This window comes from Leucopleurus acutus, assembly GCF_964270905.1.
Source record: "Leucopleurus acutus genome assembly, chromosome: 20".
Classification (NCBI taxonomy): Eukaryota; Metazoa; Chordata; class Mammalia; order Artiodactyla; family Delphinidae; genus Leucopleurus; species Leucopleurus acutus.
In genome coordinates this window covers 47,354,814-47,377,338 of record NC_139162.1, presented here as the reverse complement: position 1 = coordinate 47,377,338, position 22,525 = coordinate 47,354,814, and the positions used below count along the sequence as shown (strand labels likewise).

Sequence of the window (22,525 nt, the reverse complement as noted above, 5' to 3'; positions counted from 1 at the left end):
CGGGTTCCGGCCCGCGGAGCTCCAGCCAGCCTAGCCAAGCAGGGGTTAACCGATACTTTCCCCCACCCCCACCCCCACCCCCGCCCACAGCTCCCGGGGAAGGCCCCGAAGCCCCGCCTCGCCGGACGTGACGTAAAGGGGTATGGGCCTTGTCTGGCTCCTCCCGTCGCCATTAGCTCGGTGAACCGCGAGCGCCTGGAGCTAGTCCAGGTTAGGTGTGGGGCGCCGGGATCGTGGTCCCGATCAGTGGGGCCCCTCGCAGCACCCTCGCAATTAACCCTACGTCCCCACACCCTCGAGTGACTAGTTTAGTCTCCCTATAACCCCCGGCGACGAGTCCGGCAGCGCGCCCATTCTTCACGCAGCGCCGGGAAGGACTTTCGAAGAGTTGGGAATTCTAATTGCGTGAGTTCGAGACCCGCCTCTGCTAGTTCCTAGCTGTGTTACCTTGAACGAGTGACTTCCTCTCCCAACCCCCTGCCCCAGCCCCAGACTCAGTTTTCTCACCTGTAAAATGAGAATACATTATATTACTTTACTGTTTTGAAAAATGTGTGTTCAATGCCACAAGAGCCAGTCACTTTTACCAACTGGGAAACTGAGGCCCAGAGCAGTGAAAGAATTTGCCTAGGGTTAAATGACGGGCAAAACCAGGGTCTTAATCTCTGAAGCTAGAACGCCTGGTTTCAAAGCTTGGCTCCAGCACTTACTTCCTGGATGACCTCTCCCAACAGACTTGTCTCTTCAGAGCCTCCATTCCCCCATCTGTAAAAAGGGTTGTTATGGGGATATTTATTTATTTATAACAGCATTTACATTTGTATACTTGCTTTGTGCCAGGCGCTGTACTTACCGCTTTGTACCCAAAATCTTGTAAGGTAGGGTTGATCATCATCCCCATCGCACCGCCAAGGAAACAGAGGCACAGAAAGGCGAAGCGGTGAGTCAAGATCACACATCTAGGGAATTCTGACAGTCCAATGGTTAGGACTCTGTGCTTCCACTGCAGGGGGGCTGGGTTCGATCCCTTGACGGGGAACTAAGATCCCGCAAGCCGCCTGGAGAGGCCAAAAAAGGGGCAAAAAAGATCACACATCTCAATTGTGTAGATTTGAACTTTGGCCCATCTAATCCAAAATTTAGGTTTTTGGTTATTATTTTTTTTTAATATTTATTATTTTATTTATTTTGGCCGAGCCAGGTCTTAGTTGTAGCATGCCTGCGGGATCTATTTCCCTGACCAGGGATCAAACCCCGGCCCCCTGCATTGGGAGTGCCTTACCCACTGGACCACCAGGGAAGTCCCTTTGGTCACTATCGAGTGATACAACTTGATTTTGAGGCTGGGGGTGTTGGAAGAAGAGCCGGAAGTAAGAATATTTTCTGTAAATCAGTCCCGCCTCTGCTCAGAATCCTCAGTGGTTGCCATTCTACTCAGGAAAAAAGCCACAGTCTTCACCATACCTGAGCTGGCTCTGCTTACCTCCCAGACCTCATCTAATCCTTTTCCCCTCACTCACTCTGCCCATTGGCATCTTTGCTATTTCTCTGAGATATCTTCAGCACAGGGACTTTACACTGGTTGTTCCCTCTGCCTGGAACATTCTTTCCTCAGCTATTTCAATCGCTCCTTCCCTCACCTCCTTCAGGTCTTTACTCAAACGATGTCTCCTCAGTGAGGCCTTTCCTTTCCACCCTATTTAAACGCACACTCTTCCCTCTTCTCCCTGCCCTTCCCTGGTTTGTTTTTCTCTTTAACAAGTGTCACCTTATTACATGTACTTATGTATTTTATTGTGCCTCTCACTAGAAGCCAGCACCAAGAGGGCAAAGATTTTTGCCTGTATTGTTCCTTGCTGTGTCCCCAGTGCCTAGAAAAGCAAATGGTAAGCGCTCAATAGAAATTTTGAAAAGAATAGTTTTTCTATAAGAAATTCCTCTCATGTATAGAGCTCTTGTTCTGTACCAGCTCCGTGCCAACCTCTCTACAGACACTGTTTCACTGCATCCCTTTCTCACCAGCACTGAGCAGGAGGGGATGCCATGGCCCCACTTCATAAATGGGGACACCGAGGCTCAGAGCTCTGCCAGCCTGTAGTCTTTGCTTGTAGCCACCAGGCTATTTGATATGATCTCATGTATCTGATACCAGGCTTGGTACCATGAGTCACAGCCCTGTAGGATAAGTTATTGTCATAGGTACTTTTTCTATATTTTGCCCCCAAGAGTGAGCTGCCACCTAGCTCCTGAGTCAGACCCTTGTGTCTGGAAGAGTACAGGGGGTGGTTTCTGTTTTGAAACAGTCACCTGGAAAGGGGCATTGGGCACAGACCCAGGGCTCTAAAATGAATCATCTCTTTACAGACCAATGGGAAGTCATAGCAGGGTCCCCCTAATGCATCATACAGGCTGGGAAGCTGAGATCCAGAAAGTGTTGAGGCTCTTCTGAGGTCACGTAGCACAGGGACAGAGACTTCTGTCCTGGAGCTAGTCCAGGTTAGGTGTGGGGCGGTCTGATTCCTGACAAAGGAAGGTCAGGGAGGTCTGATTCCTGACAAAGGGGGTTAGACAGGGTTTGGGGGAGGCAGTTCTGTGTGGGGAGTGTCATATCCTCTCTCCTCCCAGCCAGCTGCTTCTATTCCAGACTGTGAGAAGAGGGGTGAGTCAGTTTACGGGGTGGGGGGCGGGGAAGCAGGCTTTAAGCCCGTCCTCCCTCCCCCATCAACAACACACACACCCAGATGGGCTGGGAGCCGGTTTTCGGGGATGCCAAGGCTCCTGAGTCAGCACGGGGAATCTTGGCCGAGTGTGTTCTGGAAAATGTCAGGCCTACGGGAAACAAAGGGCTCCCACTCACCATCCTGCAGGTGGGCGGGGAGCTGAGAGAGCAGGGTGTAGGAGGGAACAGGGGCCCAGTGTGCAAAGGGCTAGGTGTGAGGGGGTTCATGCACACCGAGGGAAACAGCTGGCGAGCAAGGCAGGGGGGTTATATGTGCAAGGGAGGAGGTTGGGTACCAGGATATGGGTATTTGAAGCAGAGGGTGAGTGTGCAAAGTGGAGGGGCTCCATGTGAAAGGGAAATGTTTGCTGGGAAGATGTGTGTTCAAAGGAGAGATGTTGAGCCTACTAGGGGTACAAATAAGGAAAACGGAGGCTGACAAAATGTTCGCGCAAAGGAGAGGTGTGGAGTTTGTAAAGGAGAGGAATGTTTGTAAAATAGACGTGTAGGAAACTAAAAGGTCCGCCGCGGACAAGGCACTTTGAAGTGAGTGGAAGGGCACAAAATAGCACGTGAGCGCTTCGGCTGTGGCCCAGCCCACCCTACCCTACCCTTAGGCCGTGGCCCAGCCCACCCTGAGGCCCCTGATCTGCTCCTCCGTCATTCGCTAGCTGACCGGAGGGGGCGGGCATGAGAAGACTTGCAGAAATGCAGGAGCCGCCCCCTCCCCGCCCCGCGCATAGCTGACCCAGAGCCAGGGAGTGGGTGCTTAGCAACCGGGGGAAGTACCCAGTAACGGGGTTGGTAGGGGGGAACACCGGAAGAGTTGTGGGTGCCTAGCAACCGAGGGGAAGGCGGTGCCTAGCAACGATGGGGGTGCTCAGAGGAGTGAAGAGGTAGCCCTGGAGGATCTGTGGGTGTCTAGCAACAGGGGAGGACCTTAGCAACGGCGCGGAGTGGGACCAGGGGAAAGTGGTTTGAAGAGGTGTTCGGGAAGAGCTATGGGATCTTAGCAACGAGAGAGGGAACCAGGCGAAACTGGGGGCCTGTTAACAGGGGAGGAAGTCTTTGGTGGTGGGAGTCTTAGGGTGGACACGGAGGAATGTGAGGCAAACATGGGCAAAGCAGGGAGGTCAGTCCCACAATTCCTACCCGAATAATCCCTCCTCTTCTCCCCCAGACAATGTGGCTGGAGGTGGGGGGCCTACTACGGGGGACCTGTGGACAGTGGGGCCGGACTACTGGTCGGCCTTGTGGGGCCCTGGGGCCTGGGCCCCTCTGCTGGGTAAGAGGCTGGGGAGGGGTCTCCAAGGGGAGGAGGCTGAGGGAGGCTTCAGGGAGTCAAAGGACAGGGAGGGGTCTAAAGGGGCCAGGCTGATGGTACGTTCTCCACTCGTTACCGGTGTTCACGTCTCTTGCAGGGGCCATGTGGGGGTCCTTGGACCCAAAAGCTTCACCAGGATGGGCCTGGCAGGGGCCTGGGTGAGGAGGACATTCGCAAGGCACGGGAGGCCCGGATCAGGAAGACAGCCCGGCCCCAGGTATCATTGCCCCACACCCAGCAACACCCCGTGAAGGCAGCTGGCCTCCGGAGCTTGGGGAAGGGTGTGGTGGCAGGTTGGTTGGACTTCCTGGGTGCTGTGTCCACCTTTTCCCGCTCAGACCTTCTCTCCGTTTCCCAGCTGAGTGACCGTTCTCGAGAGCGCAAGGTGCCCACCTCCCGCATCAGCCGTTTGGCCAACTTTGGGGGTAGGTATGACTGTGAGAGATTGTGACCTAGATCAGAGGAGGTGACATTTACACAATGAAGCAAGGGAGAGAGTGGATCAGAGACAGAGAGAGGAGGGAGAGATGGGAAAAGAATGAAGGCAAAGTCCTATAGAACCAAGAGAAATAGAGAGGAATGTTGTGGTTATTGAGAACTTGGAATGTGCAGGGCCCCATACACATGTGGTCTCTGCACTGAATCAATGAGTGTTTGTTTCCGTTCTATAGATGAGGAAGTGGAGGCTAAGGGAGGTGAAGTGACTTGACCCCGGGTCATGCATCAGGATTATTCAAACTTCAGGTCACAACCTGCATGAACTAATTTTCTTTTAATTATTTATTTATTTATTTATGGCTGTGTTGGGTCTGCTGCATGCAGGCTTTCTCTAGTTGCGGCAAGTGGGGGCTACTCTTCATTGCAGTGTGCGGGCTTCTCACTGCAGTGGCATCTCTTGTGGAGCACGGCTCTAGGCGCACGAGCTTCAGTAGTTGTGGCACGTGGGCTCAGTAGTTGTGGCGCACGGGCTTAGTTTCTCCGCGGCATGTGGAATCTTCCCGGACCAAGGCTTGAACCTGTGTCCGCTGCACTGGCAGGTGGATTCTTAACCGCTGCACCACCAGGGAAGCCCTGCATGAAATAATTTAGCAGGTTGCAACCAGCATTAAAAAGAAGAATGGAGGACTTCCCTGGTGGTGCAGTAGTTAAGAATCCACCTGCCAGTGCAGCGGACACAGGTTCAAGCCCTGGTCCGGGAAGATCCCACATGCTGCGGAGAAACTAAGCCCGTGCGCCACAACTACTGAGCCTGCTCTCTAGAGCCCGCGAGCCACAACTACTGAACCCACGTGCCACAACTACTGAAGCCCGCACACCTAGAGCTCGTGCTCCCCAACAAGAGAAGACACCGCAATGAGAAGCCCACGCACTGCAACGAAGAGCATCCCCTGCTCGCCACAGCTAGAGAAAGCCCGCGCGCAGCAACGAAGACCCAACACAGCTAAAAAAAAAGAAGAAAAGAAGAAGAATGGAAAATATGTGTACATGTAGAGTAAGGGAAAGTCTTGTTTCATGAAACATTATATATATATCGGTCTCTACTGGTTATAATGCGAACGTTTTCTTTACTGTGGATCATGGTTCAGGTTTTAAAGATACCGATTGAAGGAGTCAAATACACTGGTTAGAGCTTTGGCACCAGGCTGCGCGGGGTTCAACAGGTGATTCTGCCGCATCCTCACTTTGTGACTCTGGATAAGTTACTTAACTTCTCTGAGCCTCGATTTCCTTTTCTGTAAAATGGAAGCTTTTCTGTAAAATTTCTCTCATGAGGGTGTGAGGACAAGATGAGTCAATACATAAAAGGCACTGGGAATGGTTCCTGGCATGGAGAAAAGTGCTCAGAAAATGCCAACTACAATTATTTACAGAGATGGTGACAGTGAAAGAGGCAGAGTGACTTGAGATGTCTTTAAGGACAAGGAGACAGAGGAGGCAGAGGAAATCAGAGCCGGAGAGCTAACATCCAAAGGAGGAACTGAGGGAAAGAGGCCTAGACAGACATGCCGGGTGGACGGAAGGGCAGAGGTGGAGAAATAACTGACTTAGAAAAGGAGAGGTGAGCATGAAGAAGAGGAGATGTGGACAGAGAAACAGGAGTCATAGGAAGACAGAGAGTCCTGGGGGGATCATTTCGGGGCCTTCTTACCCATGGCTGCACACTAGAATCATCTGGGATGCTTAAAAGAAAAAGAATTCTGAGGCCTCATCTCAGGCCAGTTCAACCAGAACCTCAGTGGTAGGGCCTGGGCATTGTATTTACAAAAGCTCCTCACATGACTCTGTGTGCAGCCAGGGGTGAGAACCACGAACCTGGGAGACAGAGACAAGGAGAGAGGGATGGAGAAAGAGGTAGTCTCACCTCCAAGGGAACCTCAAGCAGGGAGAGAGTGAGTAAGAGACTGATTTGGAGACAGAGGGACGCAAAGAGCTGACTACCAAGAGTTGGGAGACAGGTATACATAAAGAGAGACAGAGAGGAGAGAGGGTCAGCGGGGTGGGGAGGGTGTGGGGGAGGAGATCTCCCCAGGGCAAGCGGGCACTCAGGCTCCTCTCTCACTCCCCAGGACTGGCTGTGAGCTTGGGGCTGGGAGCACTAGCTGAGATGGCCAAGAAGTCCCTGCCCGGAGGACGTGTACAATCAGGTACGTGAACCACGCTGCCTGGGTCCACACCCTGGCCTTGCTGTGTGACCTGGGGTAAGTGGCTTCACCTCTCTGAGCCCCAGTTTCCTCAACTGGAGAATGGAGCTGATGATAACATAGCCACTTCTTAGGGTCGTGGTGGAGTGCTCAGAACAGGGTGAAGCTGCTGTCAGGATGGTGTTGAGTAGAAGCAGGTCATGAGAGAAAAAAATGTAAGCCATCCAGAGTTGAGTGCTTAACTGTGACCAGGAGAGGAAGTGTGAAAACAGGAGTGCCGGTGAGGGTCTGTGGACAACAGAGACAGACTGGGCTGTGTAGAGATCAGCATTTGTGGGTACGATTCTGCAACATGTCGATGTCTTGAAACAAAAACGGGTGGATATTCTAGATGAAAAAGAGACTAGAGAGATAATAACTGACAAATGGAATGTGTGAGCCATGGTTGGATGTTCGAAAAGAAAATAACTATGAAAGACTTCTGGGTGGGCTTCCCTGGTGGTGCAGTGGTTGAGAATCTGCCTGCCAGTGCAGGGGACACGGGTTCGAGCCCTGGTCCGGGAGAATCCCACATGCCACAGAGCAACTAAGCCCGTGAGCCACAACTACTGAGCCTGCGCATCTGGAGCCTGTGCTCCGCAACGGGAGAGGCCACGACAGTGAGAGGCCCGCGCACCGCGATGAGGAGTGGCCCCTGGTCGCTGCAACTGGAGAAAGCCCTCGCACAGAAACGGAGACCCAACACAGCCAAAAAAATAAATTAATTAATTAAGATTAAAGAAAAAAAGAGAGATAGAAATCTAAACACTTTAAAAAAAAAAAGACTTCTAGGGACGATTGGGAAAATCTGAATATGACTGGGTAGTAGGTATTCAAGAATTAGTGTTAATTTTCTTGGGTGTGATGTTGGCACGGTGATTGTATAGGGGATTATTATTATTCACACAAGTGGAGTGCAAATCAGTCAGCAAAAGTATTGGTCTGTGTCTGGGTACACACGCACAGATAAAGTGGGTGAGGCAGCATGTTAAAACATTGAAGCAGGTATTCACGGTGCTATGAATGCAGTCTTTCTGTCTATTTGGATCTTTTTCAAAATAAAAAGTTGCGGGTAGGACTTGCCTGGTGGCGCAGTAGTTGAGAGTCTGCCTGCTGATGCAGGGGACACGGGTTCGTGCCCCGGTCCAGGAAGACTAGAGAAAGAACTAGAGAACTAGAGAAAGAACTAGAGAAAGCCCTCGCACAGAAACAAAGACCCAACACAGCCAAAAATAAATAAATAAAAATAAATAAATTTATTAAAAAAAAAGGAATGTAGGACTGATCCATGCTATCGTGTGGTTGAATCTTGAAACACTATCCTAAGTGAAAGAAGGCAGAGACAAGAGGCCACATTTTTTTTTTTAAGGCCACATATCGTATGATTCCATTTATCTGAAATGTACAGAAGAGGGAAGTCTACAGAGATAGAAAGTAGATTAATGGTTTCCAGGGACTCAAGGGGAGGCAGATGCGGGAAATGGGAGGGGGTAACTGCTAACAGGTTAGCAGTGATGAAAATGTTCTGAAATTGATTGTGGTAATAGTTGCACAACTGAATATACTAGAAGCCATTGAACTGTGCACCTTAAAGTGGGTGAATTATATCTTATATGAATTATATCTCAATAAAGCTATTAAAAAATAGAATGAGAACCCCAAGAACTTGTTTATGTGGGGTTGTATTTATGGATATTTGCTGTATTAGAGATTAAAACTGAAAAAAATTTTAAACACAAGAATACACACACACACATACACACACTCTCTCTCTCCATCAGCCGTCAGAGAAATGACAGCATCACAGGCCACAGCTTCTGGAAAACTCTACTGAACATTTGTGGGTGAATGAGAGTAAAAAAGGGCAAATAACATATTAATATTATTATGAAAATAGTTCTGATCTCACAGACCCTCCTAAAGGGTCTCAGGGGCCCCCAGAACACACTTAGAGAATTGCTGCCCTCGTTCTCCAGAAGCTCTTCTCGTGCCGTATTCTGGTGCCTCCCCCCTCATTAAGGGTCGCCACTGTCTTGGCTTCTGACCCCCTGAGATTAGTTTTGTCTGGTTTTGCTCCTTTATACGCATGTAATCAGACAGTGTATCCTCGTATGTGTCTGGTTTTTTTGCTCAGCATTCTATTTGAGAGATGCACCCATGTTGCTGTGAGCGGTTGTAAGTTGTTTATTCAACACTGTAATAGTCACCCTGTGACTATTCCACAATTCCTTTGTTCATTCTACTGATGGTCATTTGGGTTGTTTCCAGTTTGGGACTGTTATGAGTAATGCTACCGTGAGCCTTCTTGGAGTATCTGTTGGTGGACACATTTATGCCTTTCTCTTGGGGATATACTTAGGAGGCAAATTGCATCAGGTATAGGTGTGTGCTTTACTGGAAACTTCCCAGCTGCTTTCCAAAGGGCTTGGGCCATGGCAGTCTCATCGGCAGTGTCGAGGTGCTCCACATCTTTGTCAACACTTGGTATTGTCTTTTTTGTCTTAGCCGTTCTGGTAGGTGTGCAGTGGTGTCATACTGATTATTTTTGTGGTTGCCATACTAATGATTATTCTCTCCACCCCAGAGGGAGGCTCCCGGCCGGGCTCCAGCATTTTCCTTTCGGAGGCCAATGCCGAGCGGATTGTGCAGACCTTGTGTACGGTTCGGGGGGCTGCCCTCAAGGTTGGCCAAATGCTCAGCATCCAGGGTACAGCATAACCCTTGACTCCTGACCCCTGACCTCAGTTCCACCCTACCCCACCTACCACCAAGCCCCAACTTCAGACTCCCACAGGGGCCCCTCCTGGCCTCTCCCCTCACTGCTTCCCTCTTCCCTATGTCTCCCAAGACAACAGCTTCATCAGCCCCCAGCTGCAGCGCATCTTCGAGCGGGTTCGCCAGAGCGCCGACTTCATGCCCCGCTGGCAGATGCAGGTGAGCGCCCAGAGGGGGAAAGACTGGTGAGGGAGGCGTGCCCCACCTGCCTGGCCCTCCTGTCTTCATGGCTGTGCTCCCCGTCTCACTCTGAGCCTGTGTCCCCATCTGTTAGATGGGGACCACTAAAGCACACGTCTCATAGGATTGTTGTGATGAGTAAATGAGAGAATGGTGTAGAGCACTTAGTCGAGTTCCTGGCAGGCTCAGGGCTCTGTCAGGGCTGTTAAAGAGGCGGTGAATGGGCTTCCCTGGTGGCGCAGTGGTTGAGAGTCCGCCTGCCCATGCAGGGGACACGTGTCCGTGCCCCCGTCCGGGAAGATCCCACATGCCGCCGAGCGGCTGGGCCCGTGAGCCATGGCTGCTGAGCCTGGGCATCTGGAGCCTGTGCTCCGCAACGGGAGAGGCCGCAACGATGAGAGGCCTGCGTACTGCAAAAAAAAAAAAAAAAAAGCGGTGAAGTGCTGTGGTCAGGGACCAGACTTCGGGAGTTCAAACCCTGGCTCTGCCACTTACTACCTGTGCGGTTAGACGTGTGGCCTGCCCTCTCTGTGCTTCAGTTACCTCATCTGTGATTGGTGGTAGTGATAGCAACGGCCACATCATGGGGCTATGGAAATCAGTGTATGTGTAAAGCACTTTGAAGGGTCCCTGACACCCCGTAAGTGACATGCAGGTGTTACCTGTTCTTATTACCGGTCTTTTAATTAAAGGAGAGAGTGTCTGTAAATAGACTGGCACAGCGCCAGGCACTGAGTAAATGCCTGGGCAAGGGTGTGGAATCCGGAATCCGGATCCCTTGCCATGTGACCCTGGACAATTACTGCCCTTCTCTGAACCACTTTATATAGGGCCCAGCCCACAGGAAGCTCTCTGTAAATTTTAGTTCTTCTTTATCACATTAACTTTTGAGTTAATAATACAATACATGGGTATAATGAAGGATTATTGTCAATCTTAACCTTACATAATAGCAATCCACACATCAGTCTGCACAGCCTTGGGAGTATGGGCTCAAGCTGGGCCTCCCAGTCTGCCAGCGCCTGGCTCATCACCTTGGTCAAGAGGTCTCTCTGAGCCTCAGTTTCCTCATCTGTAAAGTGGGGTAGCGGCCAAGAGCTTGGCCCAGGGCCCCACGTGTGGTGAGCGGGGTTATTAACGTGCAAAGCGCTCAGCACAGAATGTGAACCCAGCTGCCTGAAACCATGGAGATGATTGTCATGACCACTATCCCCAGAGAGTTCTGGAAGAGGAGCTCGGCAGGGACTGGCAGGCCAAGGTGGCCTCTCTGGAGGAGGTGCCCTTTGCTGCTGCCTCAATCGGGCAGGTGCACCAGGGCGTGCTGAGGGATGGGACAGAGGTGGCCGTGAAGATCCAGGTGAGAGGGGAGGTGGGGCGGGGGTGGGCTGGGCACCCGGCCGCCCCAGAGGGGTGACTCCCATCCTCCTCCCCTCCTCCCCTCCCAGTACCCAGGCGTCGCCCAGAGCATCCAGAGCGACATCCAGAACCTGCTGGCGGTGCTCAAGATGAGCGTGGCCGTGCCGGAGGGTGAGGCGCCCAATCCACCCTGACTGTGGGAGGGTCGCCCTGAAGAGGGAGAGCGGGGCTAAATGGGGGGGGGGGGGGGGCGGGGGAGGTGGAGGGCCAGCTCGGGGCAGGGTGTGCCCTTGTGTGTGGGAGCCTGAGTGAACGCCTCAGTCTGCGTGTTTGAGACAGAACAAAGGGACACCGCGGCGGGGAAAGCCCAGAGTAGTATGGGCGTGTGAGAAAAAGACAAACTCAGAGATGCCAACAGGAGCCCAGACAGAAATCCAGAAACAGACACACAGGGGGTGTGTGGAGAGGGACTGGAGGCCTGAGAAAGAACCACAGAAACAGGAAGGGAACGTAAGTGGGACCTCGGGTGTGTGTCACAGCATGTGAGACAGCGCCTGGGGGAGATGGAGCAGAGGTGTGTGTGTGTGTGCACGCGCACGAGAGAGCGAGCGAGGGAGAGAGAGAGGAGAGAGTCAGGCCCAGAAGTAAGCTTCAGAGACACTGAGAGCAGTGTGAGAGAGTATGAAAAAAAGGACAGAGAGGGACTTCCCTGGCGGTCCAGTGGTTAGGACTCCACGCTGCCACTGCAGGGAGCCCAGGTTCGATCCCTGGTCAGGGAACTAAGATCCCACATGCCACGAGGTGCGGCCAAAATATTTTTTAAAAAGAAAAATGGACAGAGAATAGGCGGCAGATGTGACTATGATGGGGGCCTAAGGACTGCTGTGTGTGCCTGAGAAAGAGACCCGAGCAGAGAGGCTTCGGTGGAGCCCGCAGTTGTGTGAAGGACAGAGGGGGAGTGCGTGGCCAGACAGTGTGGGTAAAAGGCATGGAGTGGACGGGGTGAGGGACGGTGAGACAGGGACAGAGTGAGAGGCACGACTGGCAAGAGAAGACATCCCTGAGTGGGAGCCTGAGGGGTCGGGCAGGGGGCGAGGGGCAGGCTGTGGCCTTCCCTGCCTGACACGGCTGCCGCCCCTCAGGCCTGTTTGCAGAGCAGAGCCTGCAGGCCTTGCAGCGGGAGCTGGCTTTGGAATGTGACTACCGTCGTGAGGCGGCTTGTGCCCAGAACTTCAGGTGAGCTGAGGCCCCTACAGGCCCCTGGAGGCCCCCTTCCTCCCTCCAGCTTCCCTCCCGGACTGAGAGGGAGGTGGATGCCCTCACAGCCTCCGGCAGCTGGAGCCCTGGGGTAGGGCTGACAGACTCTTTCTCTTCATTTGTTCATCCATCCATGCCTTCACTCATTACTTCGTTCACACCCTGTGTCCTCTGTGAGCTTAGGCAGGTCGCTTCCTCTCTCTAAATGTCTCTACTTTCTCATCTGTCAAATGGGACGCAGAACCACTGCAGTCTGATGGGGGAGACAGACTTGTCAACAGGCAGTCCGTCACACGAGATACCGTTACACCCACCAGACTAACAGGGATGAAGCAATCTGTCTGTGTCAAGAGTTGGAGAGAACGGGGGTTCCAGGGCATCCTTTGTACACTGTAGACAGAGGGAGAAATTGACACAAGCATTTTGGAGAATAGTTGGGCATCATCAAGCCTCAGTGTTCACATCCAACCCAACAGTTGTGCTCCTGGCTAAATACTCTAGTGACCCTTAATGCCAGTACACACCATCAGACTTCGAGAATACTCAGAGCCGCAACAGCCCCAAACTGGAAACAACCCAAATCTATCAAATTCATCCAACAGGGTGGATAAATAAGTTACGGTATGTTCATCAGCACAATTCGTACAGCATCAAAAATGAATGAACTGCGGCTACGCGGAACAGTGGTTGTATCTTAGCGGCGTCATGATAAGTGGCAATTAATTACACCTCGGTGAGACCTTCCACAGCGTGGAACATGGCCCACACGTTTACTGAGCCCGGCTCTGTAGATACGAAGCCAGAGAAAGGGCAGTAGAAGGCAATGGTTAGGGGCATGGGCTCAGATGTGGGATCCAGTCAGGATCCAGTCCTGGGTCAGCCCTTAACAGGCTGGGTGGCCTTAATCTGCCCAGTGGCCTTAGGAGAGCGTCCTCCTCAGGGGGAGTGAGGATAAAAGGGAATTGTGCTGACTGAATGCTCAGCAGAGTCCTGCCCTGTGAGGAGCGGATCAAACGTCAGAGATCTGATAAACAAGGACAAAAATACAAGCCCCCAAAGCAGGACCTGGAGATGGAGAGTGTCAGGTGGGCTGGGCCAGAGCACTCCAGTGTGGGATCTGGGGAGACCACCACCTCACGGGATTTCCCAGTGCTCTTAGGATAAAACCCACATCATTTCTCATTTCCCGGCTCCTCCCCATCTCCCTGTCCGCCCACCCCCCAACTCCAGCCATCCCACAGGTCCCCAACCAGAGGCCTCGCTCATATTCTTTGCCTCCCAGATCTTGCGTTGACACACCTATCTCAATCTATCATTGGTCTGTTTGTTAGAGTGTGGTCTCTGCTGTGTGTGTGGGGGGGATCACGCCTGGGGCTCATCTACTGCTCTGTCACCCAGCATCATCCAGCCCAGGCATGGACACCGAGAAAGGTTCTTTCCCTTTATTAGCCAGTGTTCAGAGTAATGACTCCAAGGAGTGGCCAGTGAGCATCACTGTGGGCTCGGAGATTTGTATACGAGTGACTGTTTTTTGGATGGATTCATTGATAAGTGGATGAGAAAGTCATGCTCACCAAGCTTAATGCATACACTGAGTTCATCCCGGGGCGACCAACAGAGAAGTGTTTCCGGAAGGGAGGTGGTAATTGGGTCTCCAGCAGCACCCAGCTTAGGGGCAGACACAGAGTGGGTGCCATGGAGATATTTGGTGAATGAGTGAATGAGTGAAATGTCTGAATGAATGTCCATCCAACCAGGTATTGGCCATCACTCCAGACAGACAGGAAAGAGAAGGGCAGGAGGAAAGGCAAGACCAAGACTGTTCATGGAAGACTCCTCAGAGGAGGGGGAGGCCTCGAGCAGGGCCACAGGGGCCTGAAGTGTGAAGTCCCATCCCCGCCCCTCCCATCTGCCCCAGGCAGCTGTTGGCAGACGACCCCTTCTTTCGGGTGCCAGCCGTTATTCAGGAGCTGTGCACGACGCGGGTGCTGGGCATGGAGCTGGCTGGAGGGGTCCCGCTGGACCAGTGCCAGGGCTTGAGCCAGGACATCCGGAACCAGGTACACGGGGCTCATGGGACAGTAGGGCGGGTGCTGCTCTGGGGCACAGCTGACAGGGCAACCCAGACCCATGGTCCTTCTCCAGGCCTCAGAGGGCCTTACAGGGGCACATGGCTCTGAGATGTCTGTTGCTCCTTCTTCCCACCCCAGATCTGCTTCCAGCTCCTGAGGCTTTGTCTTCGGGAGCTGTTTGAGTTCCGATTCATGCAGACGGACCCCAACTGGGCCAACTTCCTGTATGATGCCTCCAGCCACCAGGTTGGTTCCTTGTGTTGCGTGTCAGGGTACATTAGCTGCTGTAACAGATATTTCCCAATATGGCAGTAGCTCAACACAGTAGTAGTTGATTACCCAGGTAACAGGCTGGAGTGGCCCTCCTCCATGCAGTGAGTCAGGGACCCAGGCTCCTTCCCTTTTGTGAGTGTGCTATCCCCTAGGACTTGAAAGGCTCTCCTTCCAGTGCAAGGGGAAAGCGAGGTTGAGAGGGTAACCCACTGTCTAACTGCTTTGGCTGGAAGTGACCCATCGTTCCCTTCACCATTCCACCGATAAGAACTGGTCATGGGGCTAGTCTAGATGCAGGGGCTGCTGGGAAATGGAGTCCCTGGCTGGGCAGTGGCTCCCTCGTGGCAGTGGAGAAGAGGGAGCACCACTTTTGCAAGACAGTCATCATTACCACACCCATCATTCATTTAGAACACACCAAGCACCTACTGCCTCTTGAAAGTGATGCCAAGACAACCTGATCCTTGCCTTCCCAGAGTTCCCAGTCCAGTACAGGGACCCATCACCAGAGAGTGTGACCTGTAGTTAATCCCTTGATGAGGAAGCACAGGCGAGGGGCCAGTGATGGGGGAGGCACAGGGGGCGGTGGGAAGCCAGGAAAAGTGGCTGACCCTGCCTGGAGTGGGTGGGGCCAAGGAAGGTGAAAGCAGAAAGACAAGAGGAGGACAGCCATCTAAGGAGCAGGGAGGAGCATACTTGGCAAAGGACACAGGCTGTCCAAAGGCCTGGGGGTGACAGTTAGGACTGAAAAACTCTCAGCGTGCATGGTTGCTAAGTGGCTGTCCAAAGTGGTCTGTGCCATTCTGTCCCCAGAGGGGTCTTTCTAAAACACAAATCTGGCCAAGCTGTCCCTTCTACAGCTTCCAACACCCTCAGGATCAAGTGAGCCCTGTGCTGAGTGTGACATGACCCCACTTAGTCCAGCCTCAGTCCCTTGACACCCTCTTCCCCCCAAGTGCACAGACAGCCTGCATCCCTCCAAGGCTCGCACCCCAGGGGGGGGTGTTTTCCTTCCTCGGGTGTGGTGATAAGAGGCCTGACGTCAATTTACTGGGTCTGAACAGCAGTTTTTGTTTTAAAAGGATAGAATGTGTTGCAGATGGGAGGGATGCATATTATTTCAGGACACTTTTGTTTGATGTTTATATGTGCATGTGCACTGGTGCCCAGGATAATCTGCATTTCTTTTTTTTTTAAATAACTTTATTTATTTTATTTATTTATTTTTGGCCACATTGGGTCTTCGTTGCTGCGCGCGGGGTTTCTCTAGTTGTGGCGAGCGGGGGCTACTCTTCGTTGCGGTGGGTGGGCTTCTCACTGCGGTGGCTTCTCTTGTTGCAGAGCATGGACACCAGGCACGTGGGCTTCAGTAGTTGCAGCACATGGACTCAGTAGTTGTGGCGCGTGGGCTCTAGAGCACAGGCTCCGTAGTTGTGGCACACAGGCTTAGTTGCTCCGCAGCATGTGGGATCTTCCTGGCCCAGGGCTTGAACCTGTGTCCCCTGCATTGGTAGGTGGATTCTTAACCACTGCACCACCAGGGAAGCCCCTAATCTTCATTTCTTGCTGTGGGTTATGATAAACAGTTTGAACTCCACTGTTGTAGAGAAACTTACACACATGTTCATGGGGTACTGCTTTTTTTTTGCCGTTTTTTAAACATTTCAACTTTATTTGGTTCATTTTATCTACATTCTTTATTTTATTTACTTATTTTAAATTTTTAAAATTAATTAATTAATTTTTGGCTGCGTTGGGTCTTCGTTGTGGTGCGCGGGCTTCTCCTGTTGCGGAGCACGGGTTCTAGGCGCATGGGCTTCAGCAGTTGTGGTGCATGGGCTCAGTAGTTTTGTCTCACGGGCTCTAGAGCGCAGGCTCAGTAGTTGTGGCACATGGGCTTAGTTGCTCCACGGCATGTGGGATCTTCCCGGACCAGGGATCGAACCCGTGTCCCCTGCATTGGCAGGCGGATTCTTAACCACTGCATGACCAGGGAAGTCCCTTTTTTTTGAATTTTATGTTATTTATTTTTTTATATAGCAGGTTCTTATTAGTTATCTGTTGTGTACATATTAGTGTATAGATGTCAATCCCAATCTCCCAGTTCATCCCACCACCACCTCCCCACCCCACCCCACCCCGCCCCGCCCCTTTCCCCCCTTGGTATCCATACGTTTGTTCTCTACATCTGCGAGCACTGCTTCTAATAGCAAAAGCTAGAAATAACCACAGTGCCCGTCAAGCAGATAACTATGATATATTCATGCAACAAAATCTTACACGGCGGTGAAGAAATGAATGAGCTAGAGCGATGGGGATGCATTGCAAAACCATGTCGAACACAAAGAACTTGCAGCATAACTATTATAAATACCATTTAAATGACGTTTTAAAATATGCAAAACATTAGTATGTTTTGTTCATGGATCCACATATGTATAGAAAACATAGCAACACAGGCATGGGAATTTCAGGAAACAATTTAATAATAAAAATAATTTCAGGAAAGTGGTGACCCTGGAAGAGAGGGTGGGGATGGGGGGAGGTAGGATCAGGCCCCACTTAGATTGGTAGTATTTTATATTTTAAACTGGGTGGTAGGATTTGTGGGTGTTGGTTTTACCTTCCCATATATTTTATTCTCCAGATTTTTTTTTCTGAGCCTAAAACATGTTACTATAAAAACAACTAGGACCCCAAAAATAAAAACCAGGTCCCTTCAGCTTCACGTGGGGGTGGATTGATGTGTGGAGACCGGAAGCCAGGAGCCCAGGGTAGGCAGCTGGGCAGGGACTTGGGCCGGAGGGGCAGCGTGTGGGGAGAGAGGGACAGACCCTGGCACCCCCATAGACAATGGGGAGCACCGGTGGACTCCCAGTGTCCCTTTCACCATCCTTCATTTCCAGGTGATCTTGCTGGACTTTGGTGCAAGCCGGGAATTTGGGACTGAATTCACAGACCATTATATCGAGGTGAGTTCCCCCAATCCTGGAGTCTCTGAAGGGTCGAGCCTCAAGCCAGATAGTAAGGCTTGTAGAGAAGGAGAAACACAGTATCTGGAATGAAGAAATAAATAATAGTGATATTAATAGCAGCTAACAAATACCAAGCACTTAATATTATGTCGGGTACCGTTCTAAGTGCTGTACACGTGGTAGCTGGTCTGAACCAGAAAGCAGCTCTATGAGGTGAGGACCATTTTTAACCCCATTTTACAGAGGAAGTAACTGGGGCTCTGAGACGTTAAGTCACTTGCCCAAGGTCACAGCAGACCTGGGATTCAAACTCAGGGAGTCTGGTTACACAGCCCATGTTCCCAACCCCTCACTAGCTGCCTCATAAGAGAAAGGCCCACGATGGCCAGCCTGTCACCCCCCCACACCCGATGCTGTCCAGGGCCTTGGTGTCCAGCCTTGTGCTCACATACCTCCCCTCCAGCTGCTCCCTAGTGAGCAGTTCTCTCTTTGAGAAGTGTTTCCTCACTTTATGTTGCCCGTCCTTCCCACCCACAGAGGTTGATTTGTCTCAGAGCCCACAGAAAACACCATCTCATTAATTTGTTGAGATTGGACATTCGACCTGGGTCTTCCTTTTTTTTTGGTTGCGTTGAGTTCATTGCTGCATGAGGGCTTTCTCTAGTTGTGGCGAGCAGGGGCTACTCTTTGTTGTGGAGCACGGGCTCTAGGTGCGTGGGCTTCAGTAGTTGTGGTGCACAGGCTCAGTAGTTGTGGCCCACGGGTTTAGTTGCTCCGTGGCATGTGGGATCTTCCCGGACCAGGGCTTGAACCCGTGTCCCCTGCATTGGCAGGCGGATTCTTAACCATTGCACCACCAGGGAAGTCCCTCAACCCGGGTCTTCTAATCACTGGGTCATCAATTCAAACGTTCTCTGACCCCCCTCTGTGCCTAGTCCTATTCTAGACGATACTGGGGACAACAGTGACCAATGCAGTCCAGGTCTCTGCCTTCACAAAACTCACAGTCCAGTAGGGGGACAGACAGAAAGGACCACAGTGGTCAGGGCTGGGATGAGAGAATCACGGGGGACTGAGGGAGACCGGATGAGGAGCCTGGCCTGACCTAGGGGGTCAGGGAGGGCTTCCTGGAGGAGAAGACATCAGAGTTGAGACCTGAGGGATGAGGAGACCAATCAGGAAGAAGCTAGGAGGGTATTCCAGACAGATAACATGGGCAAAGGCCAAGGGGTGGAAAAGGATATTCCGACTAGAGCAGTACTTCTCAAACTTTAATGTGCACGAGAACCCCCCCACCACCATGATCATGTCAAAATGCAGATTCTGGTCTGGAGTTAGGCTTAAGGTGCTGCCTTTCTAACACGCTCCCAGGTGATGCCAAAGCTACTTGTACAGGGACCGCACTCCGAGTAGTAAGATCCTAGAGGGCCAAAGGGAAGTTCACGTTTGGACTGGGCAGGCAGGTGGGGACAGAGCAGGAGGCAGCAGTGAGGCTGCAGCCCAGTTACTCTGGGCCTCGGAAGCCATGCTTTGCACCTTGTACTTTATTCGGGTGCCCTGGGGAGCCGTGGAAGGGACTGGAGCAGGGGAGGGACAGAGAATTTGGAAATTCCTGAATAACGAGTGGTCTTTTAAGACAGGCCGGGAGCCTGGGCGGGTGGGGGTTGGAGGGGGTTCTGACCTGAGGACTGGGGGATGGTGGGGCCACCCTTTAGATGGGGACGAGAAGGAATTGGCAACCCCCCCCACACACACACACACAGGCTCCTTGGGGCCCTCTCTGCAGGCCACTCGAGGCACAAAGCCGAGGCCTCTCTGGGTAGCTGGGACATCCCCTGCCCCTCCCCACCACAGGCCTGTTCAGCACGGCCCTCCTGCCGCCTCCCCAGCCTTCTCCAGTTTAAGAAAGGCCTGTCACACAGACCCCCCAAGGACCACAGGCGTGACAGATGGCCAGACAGGCTGGGGCAGGGGGAGCTGGGACGGAACAGGACCGCCAGATTTAATCCTGTATTCCCCTTCCTCCCGAGAAGGGGCAGCTCAGTGGTGAAGGGTTCGTCCCAGTTCCCCTCCTCTCCTTGCTATTCCCCACTCGGAGCCTGTTTCCTCGTCTGTGAAGTAGGGGCCCTCCTATTTACCTCTTAATAGTAACAGTAGCTCATAATATTTATGGCCTTTCCTACATGCGGGCACCGTGCGAAGCACTCCACAGATAGACCTCCTTCATCCTCCAAGAACTGGCAAGGAGGATGCTTTCATCATCCCCACTTCACAGATGAGAAAGCAGAGGCCCAAAAAGCAAAGCGACTTGCCCCAGAGTCAGCCAGCAAGTGGCAGAGCCGGGATGGAGCCCAAGCAGACTGGCTCCCACTTCTGTCTGTCCGTGTGCCCTCAACTGCCCATCCTGCGTGGCTGGAGAGCTGCTTAGCTCCAAACACTGATTTGCTGAACAAGGGGTTTTCACCAAAGGCCTCCTGAGTGAGCGCCACTTGGGACTAAACCCAGCCGGGATCCCTGCCTTCCTGGGGCTCCAAGTCCAGGGCAGGAACCAGGCATCAACAGACATCAAGCAGGTGATCGCAGAGATGGCAGTTCTGGGTCATGATCACATACTTGCCCAATTAAGTGTTTGGACCCATGGGTACCACTTGACATCTGCTTTCCTCTGTGCTGTTTCACTGTGGTAGTTTCCAGGCAGGCTCTGCCTTCCCAGCCAGGTGGGCAGAACACCTGACCACTGCAGCCCCAGGCTCTGGAACAGTCTTGAGAGAGACACAGACAGGGGTAAGGTGGGGAAGGAGAGGCTTCTGGGTGAGAGGGCTTAGGTAGATGAGAACAGAAGTGGGTACTGGCAGGGCCCAGCTTCTAGCTCCCACCTCCAGACCCCTCCTTGAGGCCCTCTGACCCACATCCGTCTCCCCAGGTGGTGATGGCTGCAGCCAACGGAGACAGAGACCGGGTCCTGCAGAAATCCCGAGACCTCAAATTTCTCACAGGCTTTGAGACCAAGGTTGGGAGAGTAGGGGCTGGTGTCTCTTGGGGGGAGTGGGGAGCTGCTTCTCTCTACTGGGGAAACTGTGGATGAGTGAGGAACTCTAAGGGGGGCTGCTTATTTGTACCGGGGGTTCTGGGGAGCGTGAGGGAATGGGGACTGCTTGGCTACTCAGTAATCCTGAGAAAATGGGCACCACTTATCTGTTCTAGAGGGAGGAATGGGGGACTGCTGGTGGATACGGGGGTGGGGGTCGGGGAACAGAGGCTGCTTCTCTGTTCTAGAGAGAGTGAGGGCTATTTGTCTACTGGAGGCCCTGAGAGGACAGGAAGGGACCTTTCTTTTGGGAGGAGTAGGGGGCTGCTTGTCACTTAGGGGCTCTGGAAGGGGTGGAGGCTGCCTATTACTCTCTGGGGAGTTGGGGGCCTGTGTTTATACTTGAGACTCGGGGGGAATGGAGGGCTGTATGTCCACACTGGTTGCCTCTGGTTTCCCCGACCCCTAGGCATTCTCGGACGCCCACGTGGAGGCCGTGATGATCCTGGGGGAGCCCTTCGCCACCCAGGGCCCCTACGACTTTGGAGCGGGCGATACTGCCCGCCGTGTGCAGGGCCTCATCCCTGTGCTGCTGCAGCACCGGCTTCGCCCACCGCCTGAAGAGACCTATGCCCTGCACAGAAAGCTGGCGGGGGCTTTCCTGGCCTGTGCCCGCCTCCATGCCCACATCGCCTGCCGGGACCTCTTCCAGGACACCTACCACCGCTACTGGGCCAGTCGCCAGGCATAGCCACTGCCCGAAGCCTCCTAACCAGAGGGATGTCTGCTCCGACCCCTCAGAGACTCCATCTCGGGATTCCAGCCCCATAGCAGGCCATCCCCTGCTCTGAGGCCTCCTTCCCTCTCTGCTGCAGGTCTGGGGACCCACCTTGGGCTTGGGACTAGGGAACTCCAGCTTCATAGCCCCGTATCCTGCTCTCCCCACTCCAAAGGGAGCATCCGGGAACTCCACCCAGCTATTAATTTATGTCTGCCAACATGTGAGAGAGCCTTAGGCCCCTCCGCACTGCCATTGTGGAGATCAGACTCACCTAGACGGGGAGCCCCTGACCTCTGCGTCAGGTCTCCCCCAGATGTGGCCGGTGTTTGAATCTTCGCTCCTAATAAAAGTGGCCCTCCCCTTCCCCCAGCTCTTTTCTCTGCGCTGAGGCGGGAGGGAGAGGAGCTCGCAGGCTGCCTCCAGGTGCAGATGGCCAGCCCCCCTCCTACCCTGTTGTCTGAAAGCCCCAGTCCTGCCTGGGCCATCTGTTGCGGGGACCCTCCTTCTCCCCTTTCCCTACCCCCCACCCTGCCCCTTCCGCACGTGCTGACCACCTGCTCCGAAGGCTGTGGCAGCTGAGAAGGCCTCCCACCCCCACCCCCACCCCCCCGGCTCCGCCACAACACACACACCACCTCCCAGCCTCCTCGCTCCCTCCACTCGGCTCCCAGCAACCTCGCTTTTGCTAATGGGCCTTAATGCCCCTGCCAGCTGCTTTGCCAAACCCACAGGATTGGGCGGGTGTGAGGGCACTTGGGCGGCCAGAACCGCTCGCCGGTCCCAGCCTGGCGCCCCCGCCCCCAAAGCTGAACCGATCGCGCACCAGGACGCCGGGGTCTGTTCATTCCCCCTCTCCTGGCAAAAGTGCCTCGTCACCGCTTCTGCCCGCCCCCGCTGGGCTGGGAGAACTGTGGGGTTAGCTGGAAGATTTGGGGATGAGAGACCGCGAGGCGCCTCCCGAAGCAAATCTTTCGGACGCGGAACTTAAGGGGATCTGAGGTCAGGGGTCACGGAGGGGAAGGGAGCCCACGCCTGGATGGACCTAGGGGAACGTGTCAGCGAGATTCACGTGCGTGCTCAGCCCAGGACTGGCCAGTGGGCGTG

At 53.2% G+C, this 22,525-nt stretch overlaps 1 protein-coding gene across 1 annotated transcript; it reads left to right on the top strand.

The window, feature by feature from the left end:
* Positions 1-234: 234 nt before the first annotated feature.
* Positions 235-21,737, top strand: COQ8B (coenzyme Q8B). Its single transcript, XM_082861860.1, has 17 exons — positions 235-405; positions 841-940; positions 1,811-1,886; positions 3,900-4,004; positions 4,141-4,260; positions 4,402-4,468; positions 6,611-6,688; positions 9,309-9,431; positions 9,573-9,658; positions 10,896-11,036; positions 11,125-11,206; positions 12,178-12,271; positions 14,211-14,352; positions 14,503-14,610; positions 17,544-17,609; positions 20,536-20,622; positions 21,110-21,737. The coding sequence occupies exons 3-17, from the start codon at positions 1,884-1,886 to the stop codon at positions 21,389-21,391; spliced, it is 1,584 nt and encodes a 527-aa protein (XP_082717986.1). The 5' UTR covers positions 235-405; positions 841-940; positions 1,811-1,883; the 3' UTR covers positions 21,392-21,737.
* The last annotated feature ends 788 nt before the right edge of the window (positions 21,738-22,525 follow it).

Bases quoted from the DNA above. Each gene is read 5' to 3' on its own strand.
- COQ8B (XM_082861860.1), top strand. The intron at 4,261-4,401 runs GTATCATTGCCC...TCCGTTTCCCAG, and splicing joins GGAAGACAGCCCGGCCCCAG to CTGAGTGACCGTTCTCGAGA. The intron at 17,610-20,535 runs GTGAGTTCCCCC...CCGTCTCCCCAG, and splicing joins TCACAGACCATTATATCGAG to GTGGTGATGGCTGCAGCCAA.